The 15514-nt window shown below is 49.4% G+C and overlaps 2 protein-coding genes and 1 pseudogene across 2 annotated transcripts; 2 read left to right on the top strand and 1 right to left on the bottom strand.

Annotated features, from left to right (window-relative positions):
- Nucleotides 1–4378: 4378 nt before the first annotated feature.
- Nucleotides 4379–4640, top strand: LOC123100796 (non-specific lipid-transfer protein 2G-like). The gene has a single exon (XM_044522673.1). It carries the CDS (start codon nucleotides 4391–4393, stop codon nucleotides 4619–4621), a length of 231 nt encoding a protein of 76 aa, XP_044378608.1. The 5' UTR covers nucleotides 4379–4390; the 3' UTR covers nucleotides 4622–4640.
- Nucleotides 4641–9433: 4793 nt separating this feature from the next.
- LOC123100795 (flavin-containing monooxygenase FMO GS-OX-like 9) lies at nucleotides 9434–11180 on the top strand (annotated as a pseudogene).
- Nucleotides 11181–13477: 2297 nt separating this feature from the next.
- On the bottom strand, nucleotides 13478–14971 carry LOC123100794 (flavin-containing monooxygenase FMO GS-OX-like 8). Its single transcript, XM_044522671.1, has one exon. The coding sequence runs from the start codon at nucleotides 14939–14941 to the stop codon at nucleotides 13481–13483; it is 1461 nt and encodes a 486-aa protein (XP_044378606.1). The 5' UTR covers nucleotides 14942–14971; the 3' UTR covers nucleotides 13478–13480.
- Between the last annotated feature and the right edge of the window lie 543 nt (nucleotides 14972–15514).

Below are 15514 nucleotides of genomic sequence, written 5' to 3'. Positions count from 1 at the left end.
GAGAAGATCGCAGCTCCTACCTCCGTCAGCCACTGTTGCGGAGACTGTTTTCAGAGGACACATCATTTCTCTCATGTTACTTCTCGTAATAAATATATTTCCCGTTGCAACGCACGGGCATATGTGCTAGTATAAACAAAAGAAAAAGAAATAATAAAAGGTGAAAGAAAAGAAACAATAATAACTGTGGCGACACGCATGCTTTGTGCCGCACTGTTAGGGAGATTGTTGGGACCTTGCTACAAGCCAGGTATAGAGACACCCGTTGCGAAAAAAATACAGGCCAAACATTCAGTAGGCTTGTAGCGGCAGTAGTAAAAGTGAAGAGAAATATAAGGCAGTGATTCTATGCTTTTGAGACCGTGTGCAACGAGCGTAGCACTAGCGTCCGACGGCACGCGGGTATCCGTCCGATCGTGAGACCGTTTTAAAGCACGGGCGGCTTGGTCCATGTCGACGATGTGTTGGTCGCGACGGAGAAGAGAGGGAGGAGGGCACCCGCCAGGAGCTAGTCCGCGTCGGAGCAGCAGCTCGTCGGCCACACGCTCGTCCACGTCAGAGCACCAACACCTGGGAGGAGCTCGTCCGTGTAAACAAGTGGTAGTTTTAAGAAACCCGGGCCCGAATCGTGGTAGTTTTATGCTATTTACTGTTTTAAACACAACAACTATACGTAGGTTGACTATATATATTTGCAATTTGGGTTAGCTGATTTTGTGGGAGGAGAAAGCCGGAGGAAGAAGAAAAAGAATGACAGTTGGATCTTAATCTAATGGCCCAAAAAATTGACTTGCCCACATAAATTTCGTGCCGACTCATGTATAAGCCGGTACTGTTGTACTTTGTACACGGGGCGCGCTGGTGGCCAGACATGATCGCGCCAGAAGGAAATATCACGGCGGTGATGCACAGTATTATAGCGCATTTGGATCCATCGCTTCACCGAGAGAGCGGGCAGCCACCATGGATCGGACGAGATGAACTACTCGGCTCACCTCTACCGACTGGCCACTTGAATGCACTACATAAAGTGTGCCCATGCGTGCGTCAACCTTTTTGCTGACCCTCCCTAGTCATGGCCAACTACATGCTTCAACTCTCCATGCATTTTGGTGTTCAACCGATAGCTACAGCGGGAACGATTTACTATCCGGCTTGCGGCAGGTGGGGGTGTTAATTCGCTTTGTCGCCAGTGATCGATCGACGTGCCTTTCGCTTGGCAGCACACATGGCGTGCCCATCTTTTTTTTTTCGAGGATCAATGCCGCCACTTTATTACTTAATCGTAGCTGGGAATTTAATAATCTCCAGAATAACTTCAGGAGGAAAAGAAAACCACACTTTGCTAAGTTCTTCACTCAAATCTAATTTAGCTCCTCCTCCCTCCTCTTCCCCCTCCCCCGGCGCTCCCGTCGCCCCCCGAGGCGGCAGAGCGCCCCCCTGCCCGCCTCCCCATCCAGACCCCCTCCTCCTCCATCTCCATTCGCCGCCGCCGACAGCGGCCTCCGGCGTGCCCGGGTGGCGCCGACGGCGGCAGACCTCCCTTCCCCGTGCGCCTGGAGGAGGAGTCGGGGCTCCCCTGCCCGGCGGCGGTGTGGCCCGGTGGCGGAGTTCTGCGGGCCTCAGGTGCTCTCGACGCGGCGACGTGGCCGTTGGCTGGCGGGCGGCGCGGTGGGCGGCTGGCCGGCGGCGCCTGCTCGGCCGAGATCTGGACCCTTTCGGGCCCCATCTAGGCTGGGACGGGCCTGCGGTCCGGGGCTCGACGACGTAGCTCCCTGGCGGTGAGGCGAGGCGGCCGTGGATGCGATGGTGATGGCTTCAGCGGCCGCCGTGCTGCAGCGTGGCTACAGGGTCTGCCGGACCCATTGGGGTCTGGCCGGGCCAGTGGTGGCCTGGCAAGTCCCTGTCGCTATGTCCGGTTGGCTCCACGCGGCGGTGGAGGTTGTTCCCTCCTATCGGCTGCGTTGCGGTTGCCATCGAGCCCGGTGTCTTCTCGTCCTACCTCCAGGTCTATGCGTAGATTCTATGCACGAGTAAAACACAAAGTAGCTGTGGGCGATGATTTGGTCAATTTGCTTGCCGTTACTAGTCTTATCTTGATTCGGCGGCATTGCGGATGAAGCGGTCCGGACCGACCTTACACGTACGCTTACGTGAGACTAGTTCCACCGACTGACATGCACTTGATGCATAAGGTGGCTAGCGGCTGTCTGTCTCTCCCACTTTAGTTGGATCAGATTCGATGAAGAGGGTCCTTATGAAGGGTAAATAGCAATTGACATATCACCATTGTGGCTTTTGCGTAGGTAAGAAACGTTCTTGCTAGAAACCCATAGCAGCCACGTAAAACATGCAACAAACAATTAGAGGACGTCTAACTTGTTTTTGCAGGGTATGCTATGTGATGTGATATGGCCAAAAGGATGTGATGAATGATATATGTATTGTATGCTATTGATCATGTTCTTATAATAGAAATCACGACTTGCATGTCGATGAGTATGACAACCGGCAGGAGCCATAGGAGTTGTCTTAATTTATTATATGACCTGCAAGTCAATGTAAACGCCATGTAATTACTTTACTGCTAACCGTTAGCCATAGTAGTAGAAGTAATAGTTGGGGAGATAACTTCTTGAAGACACGATGATGGAGATCATGGTGTTATGCCGGTGATGATGGTGATCATGCCGCGCCTCGAAGATGAAGATCAAAAGCGCAAGATGATATTGGTCATATCATGTCACTTTATGATTTGCATGTGATGTTTATCATGTTCACACCTTATTTGCTTAGAACGACGGTAGCATAAATAAGATGATCCCTCACTAAAATTTCAAGAAAAGTGTTCCCCCTAACTGTGCACCGTTGTGAAGGATCGTTGTTTCGAAGCACCACATGATGATCGGTGTGATAGATTCTAACGTTCGCATACAACGGGTGTAAGTCAGATTTACACATGCGAAACACTTAGGTTGACTTGATGAGCCTAGCATGTATAGACATGGACTCGGAACACAAGAGACCGAAAGGTCGAACCTGAGTCGTATGGTAGATGCGATCAACATGGAGATGTTCACCGTTGATGACTAGTCCGTCTCACGTGATGATCGGACACAGCCTAGCCGATTCGGATCATGTATCACTTAGATGACTAGAGGGATGTCTATCTAAGTGGGAGTTCATCAAAAAAATTGATTAGATGAACTTAATTATCATGAACATAGTCTAAATTGTCTTTGCAAATCATGTTGTAGATCAATAGTTCGCGTTTAAGCTCCCTGTTATAATACGTTCCTAGAGAAAGACTAAGTTGAAAGATATTGTGAGCAATTGTGCGGACTTGGGCCGTAGTTTGAGGATTGTCCTCATTGCTACACAGAAGGCTTATGTCCTTGATGCACCGCTCGGTGTGCCAACCCCTCTAGCGTCGTCTGTGGATGTTGTGAACATCTGGCAGACACGTTCTGATGACTACTTGATAGTTTAGTGCGCCATGCTTTACAGCTTAGAATCGGGGCTCCAAAGGCGTTTTGAACGCCATGGAACATATGAGATGTTCCAAGAGCCGAAATTGGTATTTCAGGCTCATGCCCGTGTTGAGAGGTTTGAGACCTCTGACAAGATCTTTGCCTACAAGATGGAGGAGAATAGCTCAGCCAGTGAGCATGTGCTCGGAATGTCTGGGTACTTCAATCGCTTGAATCAAGTGGGAGTTAATCTTCCAGATAAGAGAGTGGTTGACAAAGTTCTCCAGTCGCTATCACCAAGCTACTAGAACTTCGTGATGAACTATAACATGCAAAGGATGGAGATGATTCCGGAGCAGTTCGTCGTAGGCCGCGGAAGTAGAAATCAAGAAGGAGCATCAAGTGTTGATGGTTAACAAGACCACTGATTTCAAGAAGGGCGAGGGCAAGAAGGGAAACTTCATGAATGGCAAGACAGTTGCCGCTCCAATGAAGAAACCCAAGGTTGAACCCAAACCCGAGACTAAGTGCTTATATTGCAAGGGGAACGGTCACTGGTAGTGGAACTACCTCAAATACTTGGTAGATAAGAAGGCTGGCAACTTCAACAAAAAGTAACATATCATTTATTATGATACAGTATCATGATATGATACTCCATCCTCTCTTTCTTCATTTAATGCTATGACACCTCATCAAAATTGTCTAGTTGGCATGTATGATGCTAGCTATGATACAACCATTACAACCAGCCTGACCCTAGTCATGCCGAACTACTGCAGTTCAGTAACTAGCCGGCTCGCGGAAGGTGGGTTATTAATTAGCTACTAAGGTTGCCAGCTATCGAGCTCGGAGTCTGGGACCGTGCGTGGCCGCCTATAAATACCCACCATTGCAACACTCTGATGCTGGCACTGGTCATGGCGGCGCCGGGCGGGGCGCTCGCAGCGTGCGAGGTGGGGCAGCTGACGGTGTGCATGCCGGCGATCACCACCGGCGCCAAGCCGAGCGGCGCGTGCTGCGCCAACCTGCGCGCGCAGCAGGCGTGCTTCTGCCAGTACGCCAAGGACCCCTCCCTCGGCGCCTACATCAGGAGCCCCCACGCGCGCGAGACCCTCGTCTCCTGCGGCCTCGCCGTCCCCCACTGCTAGGCGAGTATGGCTCAGCAATAGGTAGGCTACCTCCGTCGTCCATGAGAGACGAGAGACTATAGCTTTAGCCTAGCTGAAAACATGACATACTCTACAAACTAGTAAGTCTGTTGCTTTCAACGGGACGATCGAGAGGACTATCACACCAGAGGGACACATCTTTTATCACTACTGTTAGCCTAGCATTTGAAAATTTTGGGCACTATAGCCGAGTGCAGCTCAGTGCGTAAGTGCGTCCACACCATGCATATGGTACGCAAGTACTCCATCGTGTGTTGGAACAAGATGACGATGACGATCGGCGGCGGGCAGGTTGCTTCCTGGCTGCTGCTCATTAAACTTGTATAAAAAAATCCTGCAAAAAAATCTTGTTTTTTCTATTAGTAAAGGCCTCCCTCTTCGATTTCGTATAAAGAAACCATTTGATCTTTTTTACAAACTAACACCTCCAGACCTAAACCACGCCCAAAAGCAAGAAAAACTCCAGACTTCAAAAATACGCACGCACGAATACCTTGTGTCGAAACTTTCATCAGATGGATTGAGCTGTCTCACACACTGCCGTACATGCACAATGCATGTTCAGCCTGTTCTGATATGGTGCAGATCATGTTGCCAAATGAAGGCCCATGTATGTGCTACCGCGCTGGGGGAAATTTTTGATGCTTCCACCATGAAGATTGGGGCACGAGGATTAGGGCTACCAGGCCATCAAAAAGGCAGGATTAGGCGCAGACCATGTTGCCAAATGAAGACCCACTTATCTGGCAATACCATGGTGGCAATTTTGATACTTCCACTATGAGGATTTGGAGCTATTAATTAGGACATCTCCAACGTGGATGATCAAACGGACGCTCCCAAATTTTCCGTCGACGGGCACAGGCGTGTCCGCAGACATCAGGTCGGGGGCGGGCATCCAACCATGCCCTCCCTTTTCTTATACTCTGGATATTAAATATAATTGAAGATAAATGCCACAATGCATCAATAACTCAATATGATCAACCATGCCCTCCCTTTTTTGCTGCAAATCTGAAGATGCATTTGGAGAAATTGCTCAAACGCCGCCGGATTCTACTCTGCAAGCCAGACATGTTCATCCATCCGTTGAAAACTCCAGACCCTGGAGAACTGGTTCAAGAATGATGGTGGACTTTATATGACGAACCTTCTACTACACTTGTTGAGCAGGAAGTTCTTTCATTTCTAGTGCATGCAATCCAGGGATCCAAGCATACCTGGAAACCCTCTTGATTCTCTAAGTGCCATCAACCTTGTTGTTTCTTTGACATTTGGTTCTCCCAAGTACTCGGTCCACATCACAAAAAAAAGTACTCCGGTCCAAACACCTTGACCGTTGCAGTAGCAAATCTAAACATGACATCCAAGCATGCGCTCTTAGACATCCGGAGGTAGTCATCCCACTGATCTGCAGCTGTGCCATGCGCAAGCATCCTTATAGCAGTCATGCACTTATGGAGACCACGGAACCAAATGCAGCTAATGGCATCCTTTTTCAGCTTAAAGTAAACATCATAGGCCCTGTCAACTTCCACGATGCGTAAGAACAATGGTCGCCGTTCGGAGCAAAGTAGTCCTCGTAGAGGTCATTGTGCCCTCGTGTCGGATGTCAATTCAACATTCGATGTGCCTTTCTTTGACCCTGTGAAGTAGAGAACATGTTCCTCCGTGCTTTGTTTCCTCAAGAATCCTCCTTACTGCTGTTGTTTCATCTCATCTTCGTCATCCGACGAAGAAAAATCTACAAACTCGGTGTATAAGTTCCCCTCGTTCGAATACATCATGTTTGCCTCAAAGTGAACAAATATGACATCCCTTGGATTAAAATTAGTTGATAATTCTACTATTAGCTTGACATGCCCCGATCAATTGTGCCCGATTACTCTTTTTGGAGCAAAGATTGGTGAATCTCCTAAATACCTATAAGACACATGGTACTAGCTCTACCAACTCTATGGATGCTACTATCTTCACGCATGAGCACTGGATAGTGGATATTTTTAGCCAGGCTTAGCCACTTGCACTCTTTCTCTTTGGACAATCACCGGTTAGTAAGAGCCATGCTCTCTTCCCAGGATCTCCATGGCAATTTCCATTTACCCTCTCAGAGGAAGCTTTTTTTTCAATCCAACCTTATGCATGTCTTGAGAGATGGGTTCTCCCCTTCTGAAGCCAGATGTATGTCGCTTCGATGGCTCGCAGTTACATTTTAGTGTATCGCAAGTATATAGTTTATAGATTGGAGATCAGCCACCTATGCCAACAGTGTAAAGGATTTGGGAAAACATGTTGTCAGAGTAATAATAAAGTTTTTTGTGGCACAATAGACTCAACACTAGAGATTATACTAAAGAGAACAAACCTTCATCCCTGGCTAAAACTTTGTCATCTGTGGACAACGCACACTAGAGACCAAGGGTCATTTGTTTTCTCACTATCAATTTGAACAAATCCATTGGAAATACTTCCGCCCCCATTGGAGCCTGAGACATGGCAATTGTAGGACAAAATTGGCCACTTCGTGATTTTTTTTAATATTGAATCGTGAAACAATTTTTTACGATGTATATTTTCATTACAAACAAGGTATATGAGTATGGTGCAAAAAAAGGCGAGCAAAATAAGAAAAACCTATCCAAGGTTGAGCAAACACTCAACCAATACAAGCTCTAGGAAACATGCAAAACATATTACAAGTTTACAGAAAGCCACTCATGGAAGCAAACAACATGTTTGTTCTGAATTCTATGAGCAAGAATATCCTAACCCACATTAATAGCATGTCTCCAGGCTTGAATGGATTGATTGGTGCGCCTGAAATTGTTTCAATTTATCTGAATCCCAAGGTTTAACAGCCAAAATAGCAATCCCCATGCCAATAGAAAAAGGTAGAGCATCCAAAGCAAACATGGTATATTTATAAACAGAAGTTCCCTCCTCTTTCCAGGGATGAGGGTGTCCGAGCAGCCCAAGAAAAATCACAATCCCATAAATGATGCATAATGGACAATTGTACCTATCCTTGAAAAAACATTTTCATTTTAGCAAGCATCTTGTATTAGGACATGCAATTTGATAAAATGACACGCCTTTCCTGGGGCTTTGATCTATTGGCACCCCTTTCTTTTGATTTGATTAGATTACACACATTTGATGGATAGCCAAATGAAATGACACAAATTTAGGTTTTTTCTCCTTTTCCACGTATGGACCCATGCGTCATATTTTTTTAGGAAGATTTTGCCCTTGATTCTATTCACTTTTCGATTGGTTCGTTCGATCCTTTTCGGTGGTCGAACGAACCAACACTCACGAGGCCGAGCTCGAGGCAAGACCATAGATGAGGCAGAACTGTAGTGGAATTGCTCATCGCTGCCTCGCTGATTCCTGATTTCCTTCCACCCTGCGCCGCCAGCTCCCCCACGACTGCCTTGGTATGCCTCATTCCCTGTTGTCGAATCTACTGGTTTTCTCTTTGATTGACCCTAAACCCCCTTCCGCAACCTCTCTATCCCCCCCCCCCACCATGTCTCACTCTGGCGCGTCCTCCCTCTCTGGCGGCACCAATCCTTTTGCTGTTGTCGCCAGCGCCGTCATGCACCCCACTATCTCTTCCATCAAACTCATCAGCATCATATCACATGCCCATGTTATCCTTAACTTCAAGGAAGCAAACATTCTGATCTGGCAAACCCACTTGAACATCACCTTCCACAACCTCGGTCTCACCAACCACACCAATGGCCTTGTTGACGCTCAGGTGATAGTTGGCAACATTGAGTGGACCAAAATTGACCAGTGTATTGTGTCCTAGCATCGAGCTCGGCCTCCTGTGTGCCATTTTGACCGACCATGGGAAAGTCAAGAAGTGAATCAAGGTGAGGGGAAAATAGTCCTAAAATAGTGTGAAGTGCGAGCTCATACCTGGAAAAGGAGAAAAAACTCAATTTGTGCCATTTCATCGAGCTATCCATCAAAGATGTGTCATGTAATGAAATCAAAAGAAAGGTGTGTCACTAGATCAATGTCCCAGGAAAGGTGCGTCATTTTATCAAAATGTAAATAAAATTAAAGGGATTTACCCTAGTCTATATTGTTGCAAGAGCAAATTCAATGAAGAAATACAACTACTGATTCCGGTGACAAGAGAAAGACACATATCACGAGCACATATACCACCTGCTGTGAACAGTAAATTAAAAAAAATGAATTTTATTTGTGGCAAAAATTGTTTAATTTTTCGAGTGCAAGCAAGTTTCATCGTGGAATGTCATCGACGGAATTCATGGAAAAAAACCAGTGCTCCAAAATGCTTTTGAAAATAGGTTCTAAGGTACATCGATTTTTTTTCTCCATGGCTTACACAAATGGTATTCCTTCATGAAACTTTGCGAGCATTCAAAACATTCAAAGTTGTTTGCCACAAAAGAAAAGAGATTTTTCTGATTTTTCTTACCATTTTTTTGTGAATTCATTGTTCATCCGGGTTCATTTGTGCTCGCGAGATACGTACGCCGCGTCCACATACCCTTTCTTTTGGGCCACATCTTTCCATTGATCTAATTTTCCACATCTTTCGCTGGATGCATGCTTGTGCCACGCAGATCAGTACTTAATTAAGTTATTTTTTTGACGAAACACAACAAGACTAAATTGTTTATTTTTGTGACGAAGCACAGCAGGACTAAGATGTTTGACACAACACGACTAAACTAACATCAGTTCACACTCTGCCAAACTGCACATGCACCGATCGATGCCATTTTTTGTGCCACGATCGATGTAATTTTTTATAGTTCTTCTTAGCTAACCAACATATCAGTTCACATGCATCCATCAATCGTGGCATATACTACTACTGTATGGAGTACGTAGTTTGTACTTATCTACTCAAGCCTTGCTAAGCCAAGCGTCAACGAGAGCCACCATCCATCCACCGGCATGGCCGCTGGAGACGGCGAGCCGGTGCTACAGTCAAAGAGCGTGTGCGTGGTTGGTGGTGGCATGGCCGGCCTAGCGGCGGCGCGCGAGCTGCGGCGGGAGGGTCACGCCGTCGCGGTCATGGAGCAGAGCAGCGACGTCGGCGGCCAGTGGCTGTACGACCCGCGGACCGACGTCGAGGACCCGCTCGGCGCCGCGGTGCCGGTACGCGTGCCCAGCAGCATCTACGCCTGCCTCCGCCTCATCAGCCCGCGGGAGGCCATCGGCTTTTCTGACTTCCAGTTCCTGCCCAGCCAAGGCGCCGGCCGCGACCCGCGTCGCTTCCCTGGCCACCGCGAGATGCACTGCTACCTCCAGGACTTCTGTGACGCGTTCGGACTCATGGACGCCGTCAGGCTCAACACCCGGGTCCTGCGTGTCGCCCTCACGGCCATGTCGACGTCCAAGGCAACACGCAGGTGGGCGGTGAGGTCCGTGCGGCGTCTCCACGGCACGGATGATGATGATGATGCGCAGGAGGATGAGGAGGTGTTCGACGCCGTGGTGGTGGCTACCGGCCACTACGCGCAACCGATGCTCCCGAGCGGCATCCAGGGCATGGGGGAATAGAGGCGCCGGCAGCTGCACAGCCACTCGTACAGGACGCCGGAGCCGTTCCGCGGCGAGGCCATGGTGGTGGTAGGGGGCGGGGACAGTGGCAAGGACATTGCTTTGGACCTCTGCCACGTCGCCAGGGAGGTGCACCTCGCCGCCAGCTCCGAGGACGCCACGCCGGCCATTTTGAGGATGCTGGCCAACCACGGCGACGTCTTGCGCCTGCACCCGCGGATACGCCAGCTACATGCGGACGGGCGCGTGGAGTTCGCGGACGGCTCCTCTGTCGTGGCCGACACGGTCATCTACTGCACGGGGTACGCCTACTCGTTCCCGTTCCTGGACACGGGCGGCGCGGTCACCGTGAGCGACGACGGCTACGTCGTGGGGCCGCTGTTCGAGCACGTGTTCCCGCCGTCCCTGGCGCCGTCGCTCTCCTTCGTGGGCGTGCCGAGGAAGATCCCGATCCCATGGTTCTTGGAGGTGCAGGCGCGGTGGGTCGCGCAGGTGTTGTCCGGCCGCCGCGAGCTGCCGCCGGAGGAGGAGATGCTACGGTCCGTAGAGGAGCACCTCCGCGCCAGGGAGGCCGCCGGTGTGCCAAGGAAGCTCACGCACAACATCGGTAGCATTGAACCTCACACAATATTCGAGTTTGGGGAGAAGTATTGTGACTTCACACCGCTCGAGGAGTGGAAGAAGGAGCTCATGGTGTCCAGCGTCGTGAGCATGATGGACGACGTGGAGACCTTCCGTGACCTCTCCAATGACAGCGAGAACGTGCAGAAGGGCCTGCAGGAATGGCGCTTGGGTGCTGCTGCTCAAGGTCAAGCAAAACCAATAACAACTCCCGTAGACGCTGAAGGTGATGGCTTTTAGACCCTGTTTGGAATTCCACCGGCTCCGCGAACTTCCGGGAGCTACAAAAGCCAGGAAATAGGTGCTCCACGATTTTCAACTGTAATTCGAGCAGCTCCAGGAGTGGAGTTGTGGTACTCCGAACAGGGCCTTAATAGAAGCCAAAATTGATGTTGTGATTTTGGACGTATCTTCCAATAAATATCCAAGGGCTGGTGGTTTCAACGCTGAATTCATAAAAAAAACGTTGGCAGATAAACTAAAAAGATTGTTATGATCACCTCAGGAGATCCATGTCAATTAAGAGCATCAATATTTCTTTCATCACTTCGATTCCCAAGAAGGATGGGGCAAATATTGTGAATAAGCTGCATAATCAAGTTGATTACATAGTTATTGGCTAATAGATAGATTAGTAAAGGTCATTCTGGAACTGCTTCACCCCGCTCGGGTGCCGATATCCTCGCTTGCCTTGGCTCCCTTCGAGGCCAAGCTAATATAGTTATGTGGACTTGCGTTGGGGCGCTGTTGTGGTCGCTATGGCATATCCGCAACAAAAATTACTATTGAGGGTTCATTTCCATCCCACCTAGTTGATGTGATCTTTAAATGTACAATCTTCTTGCAGCCCGTTGGGGAAGCGTCGGGACTCTGAGGGTTTGGAGATAGCGATGCATCATCTACGCAACATCAACAGCATCGCCCGTGCATCGCCGACGTCTGCTTAGGGGAGCAGCTTATTTTGGGTCTTGTTTGAGCCTGCGTGCTCTGATCTATGTTGAACCTGTGTGCTCGGGTCTGTTCGCTACTTGTCATTTCAGTTTGGGACCCCGATATTCCGCATTGTACGTGAATGTGTTACCTTGGTATTCTGCTGTTCCTGGCTTTATTAATTTAAAGCCGGATGCGGCTGGCATCTTCGTTCTAAAAATAAACTGCTTCACACTAATGGCTTCCTTAAGTCATAGGTCAAAAGAAGCATTTTTTTAAAAAAATTGGATTTTTAGAAAGACTTTGCTAAAATTGAACATCAAATGATTCGTGTTATTTTGAAACAGAAGGGATTTGGCCCTAAACGGTGTTGCTGGGTCAAACAGATCTTATCTTCAGCCACATCTTCTGTTCTCCTTGATGGGGTGTCTGGTCCTCAGTTAAAATGCGGGAGGGGAGTAAGACAAGAGGATCCAGTATTCCTTTTGCTCTTTGTCTCAACAACTGATTTCTTGCAAACTATCCTGAATAATGTCATGCATGCTGGACTACATCAACGACCTCTCGTCGGTCAATCGTGCCCCGAGTTTCCAATTCTTCAATATGCAGATGATAGTCTGACTATAGAAAAAGTTAGCTCCCTGGGATTCACTCATTTGAAGCAACTTGTGACACATTAATTTCTTCCTCTCGCCTTATAGTTAATCATCGAAAATCCAGCATGATGCCCATTAAATGTGTGAGTTGACATTCTGCAGAATCTTTCTCAAGTCCTAAGCTACCAAGTGGGCTCTTTTCCATTCACATATTTGGGACTGACCCTCTGCCTATCAAAACATAGAATGGACTTCTTTATGCCACTTATTGAGAGGATCCACAAAGGCATAGCGCATTCCTCAGTTTTTAACTTATGATGGCAGGATGTTTGGTGGTTAATGCAGCGCTTTCATCCCTTCCCACCTTTGTGATGTGTTGCTCAACTGCATATATGGACATTTTGTAATGTGATAATTATATATTTATATGAGGTACTGTTTGTGGAGAGATGAACCCACCACTTGCTGCATGGGATCTTTTATATGTAGGACCAAGACTCAAAGGGGCCTAGGAATTTAAAATCTTGAAACTCACAATGATGGACTGTTTCAAAAAATGGTTCGTAAGTTTCACAACATTCCATGGGTTAATCTAGTTTGGGAGACCTACTATCAGAGTAGGCTTCCTCGCTAGTCTGCACAATGCTCGTATATTTTTTTAGAACAAAGACACTAGGAGTGTCCGGCTTTAAATTAATAAAGCCCACAACATAGGCAGCGTACCAACCAAGTCAACCTTACACACATCACGGAAATGCTCAGGCCATACAAACGCGGGAAGTTATAAGGTTCAACGGCGAAAAGAGCGCGAGCAGAAGTTACATGGCGCGGAGGCCGGAACACTGAGCACGCATGCTCGTATTTATGGTGAGATTGTTTGAAATTGCTGCCACTATACGCATGGAATGACAATAGTTTGCAAAATGTATGACTCCATCTCTTCTGATTTGTCAAGAACTAAAACATTTCCCTCCAAAGGGTGCTGCCTGCCATATGATAACCCATTTGCCTCTGGTTGTTGAAGCTTACTCACGGTTTGAAGACACATGCAGTTTTAACCCATATGATAACACTCCTACAGGATACAAATTGGATGCCATATGATAACATCGAGGGAATATTTTAACCTCTGCTCTGCTCAGAATTCAGTTTTAACCGCAGTTTCTTCTTGAGCTTGAGCAACTAAGCCGCCGAGCCATCCCTGCCGACCCTTCCGGACGTTCTCGCTGTCGCCGTCGGCGCGGTTGCGGAAGGTCTCGACGTCATCGTCCATGCTCGCGTTGCTGGACAGGATCAGCTCCTTCTTCCACTCCTCCGTCGGCGTGAAGTCGCAGTACTTCCCCCCGAACTCGTACATATCTCGAGGTTCGACGCTGGCAATGTTGTGCGTGTGCTTCCTGGGTACGCCGGCGGCCTCCCTGGCGCGCAGCTGCTCCTCCACAGACCGCAGCATCTGTTCCTCTGACGGCAGCGCGTGGCGGCCGGACAGCACCTGCGCGACCCACCGCGCCTGCACCTCGAAGAACCACGGGATCAGGACCTTCCTCGGCACGCCCACGAAGGAGAGCGACGGCGCCAGGGACGGCGTGAACACGTGCTCGAACAGCGGGCCGACCACATAGCCGCCGTCGCTCACGGTGACCGCCCCGCCCGTGTCCAGGAACGGGAACGAGTAGGCATACCCCGTGCAGTATATGACCGTGTCGGCCACGACGGAGGAGCCGTCGGCGAACTCCACCTGCCCGTCCGCGCGTAGCTGGCGTACCCGCGGGTGGAGGCGCAGGACGTCGCCGTGGTTCGCCAGCATCCTCGACATGGCCGGCGTGGTGGCCTCGGCCTCAGAGCTGGCGGCGAGGTGCGCCTCCCTCGCGACGCGGCCGAGGTCTAGCGCGATGTCCTTGCCGCTGGCCCCGCACCCGACCACCACCACGGCCTCGCCATGAAACGGCTCCGGCGTCCTGTACGAGTGGCTGTGCAGCTGCCGGCGCCTCCATTCGTCCATGCCCTGGATGTCGTTCGGCAGCATCGGCTGCGCGTAGTTGCCGGTAGCCACCACAACAGCGTCGAACACCTCCTCGTCCTCCAGCGCACCATCATCATCTTCGGTGCCACCGAGGCGCCGCACGGACCTCACCGCCCACCGGCGCGTTGTGGTCGACATCGACATCGCCGCGGGGGCGACGCGCAGGACCCGGGTGTTGAGCCTGACGGTTTCCATGATGCCAAACACGTGGCAGAAGTCACGAAGGTAGCAGTGCAGCTCGCGGTGGCCGGGATAGCGGCGCGGGTCACGGCCGGCGCCCTCCCGAGGCAGGAACTGGAAGTCGGAGCAGCCCATGACCTCTCGTGGGCTGATGAGGCGGAGGCACGCGTATATGCTGCTAGGCACGCGCACCGGCGCCACGGCGCCCATCGGATCCTCGACGTCCGTCCTGCGGTCGTACAGCCACTGCCCGCCAACGTCGCCGCTCTGCTCCATGACCGTGACCGTGTGACCCTCCCGCCGCAGCTCGCGCGCCACCGCCAAGCCGGCCATGCCGCCCCCGACCACGCATACGCTCTTGAACTGTAGCACCGGCTCGCCGTCTCCAATAGCCATGCCGATCGATCGATGGCGACTCTTGCTGACGCAGCGCTATGTTTTGTTTGGTTTCACGACGATGGGTCCGTAAGATTCCTAACTACTCCACAAAGGAATTGTTTATACCACGATGACTGTCATGCATGTGCAGTTTGGTATTAATAATGGATAAACAACTCCGTCTTCAGTGTTTCGTCAATCAAAAAATAAAAAGTATTTTGTTGGACTGATAAATAACAACTCAGTCGTGTGGTGTTTCGTCAAAACATAAACAACTTAGTCAAGTGCTTTGTCGTGACTCACTGTTGAACAAAATTTGGAAATAATGAACCGTTTGAAATTTTGAAAAAAAAAATGTAAGCGTGACCGTTTTTTTTTTTTAAAGAAAGAAGAAACGTAGCAGGAAAAGGAAAATAAATAAATAAAAAGAAGTTATGGAAAAAAGACCAGTTCACAAAGTGTTCCTAAAATCTTTTTAAAATTCCCAGCCTGTCCGTTACTTATTGTGTCTAGCTTTAGATCGTTCAACAAAGGCATGCTGTCGCAGTGGTTGTGGATGGACTCGAGTTCTTAATGAAGTGCATGCATTTC

This window comes from Triticum aestivum, chromosome 4D (genome assembly GCF_018294505.1).
Source record: "Triticum aestivum cultivar Chinese Spring chromosome 4D, IWGSC CS RefSeq v2.1, whole genome shotgun sequence".
NCBI lineage: Eukaryota > Viridiplantae > Streptophyta > Magnoliopsida > Poales > Poaceae > Triticum > Triticum aestivum.
The sequence above is the reverse complement of the archived record's forward strand: the minus strand, read 5'-3'. Positions and strand labels throughout refer to the sequence as shown.

Coding starts and splice junctions, on each gene's coding strand:
- LOC123100794 (XM_044522671.1), bottom strand. CDS start 14,941: ATGGCTATTGGAGACGGCGAGCCGGTGCTACAGTTCAAGAGCGTATGC.
- LOC123100796 (XM_044522673.1), top strand. CDS start 4,391: ATGGCGGCGCCGGGCGGGGCGCTCGCAGCGTGCGAGGTGGGGCAGCTG.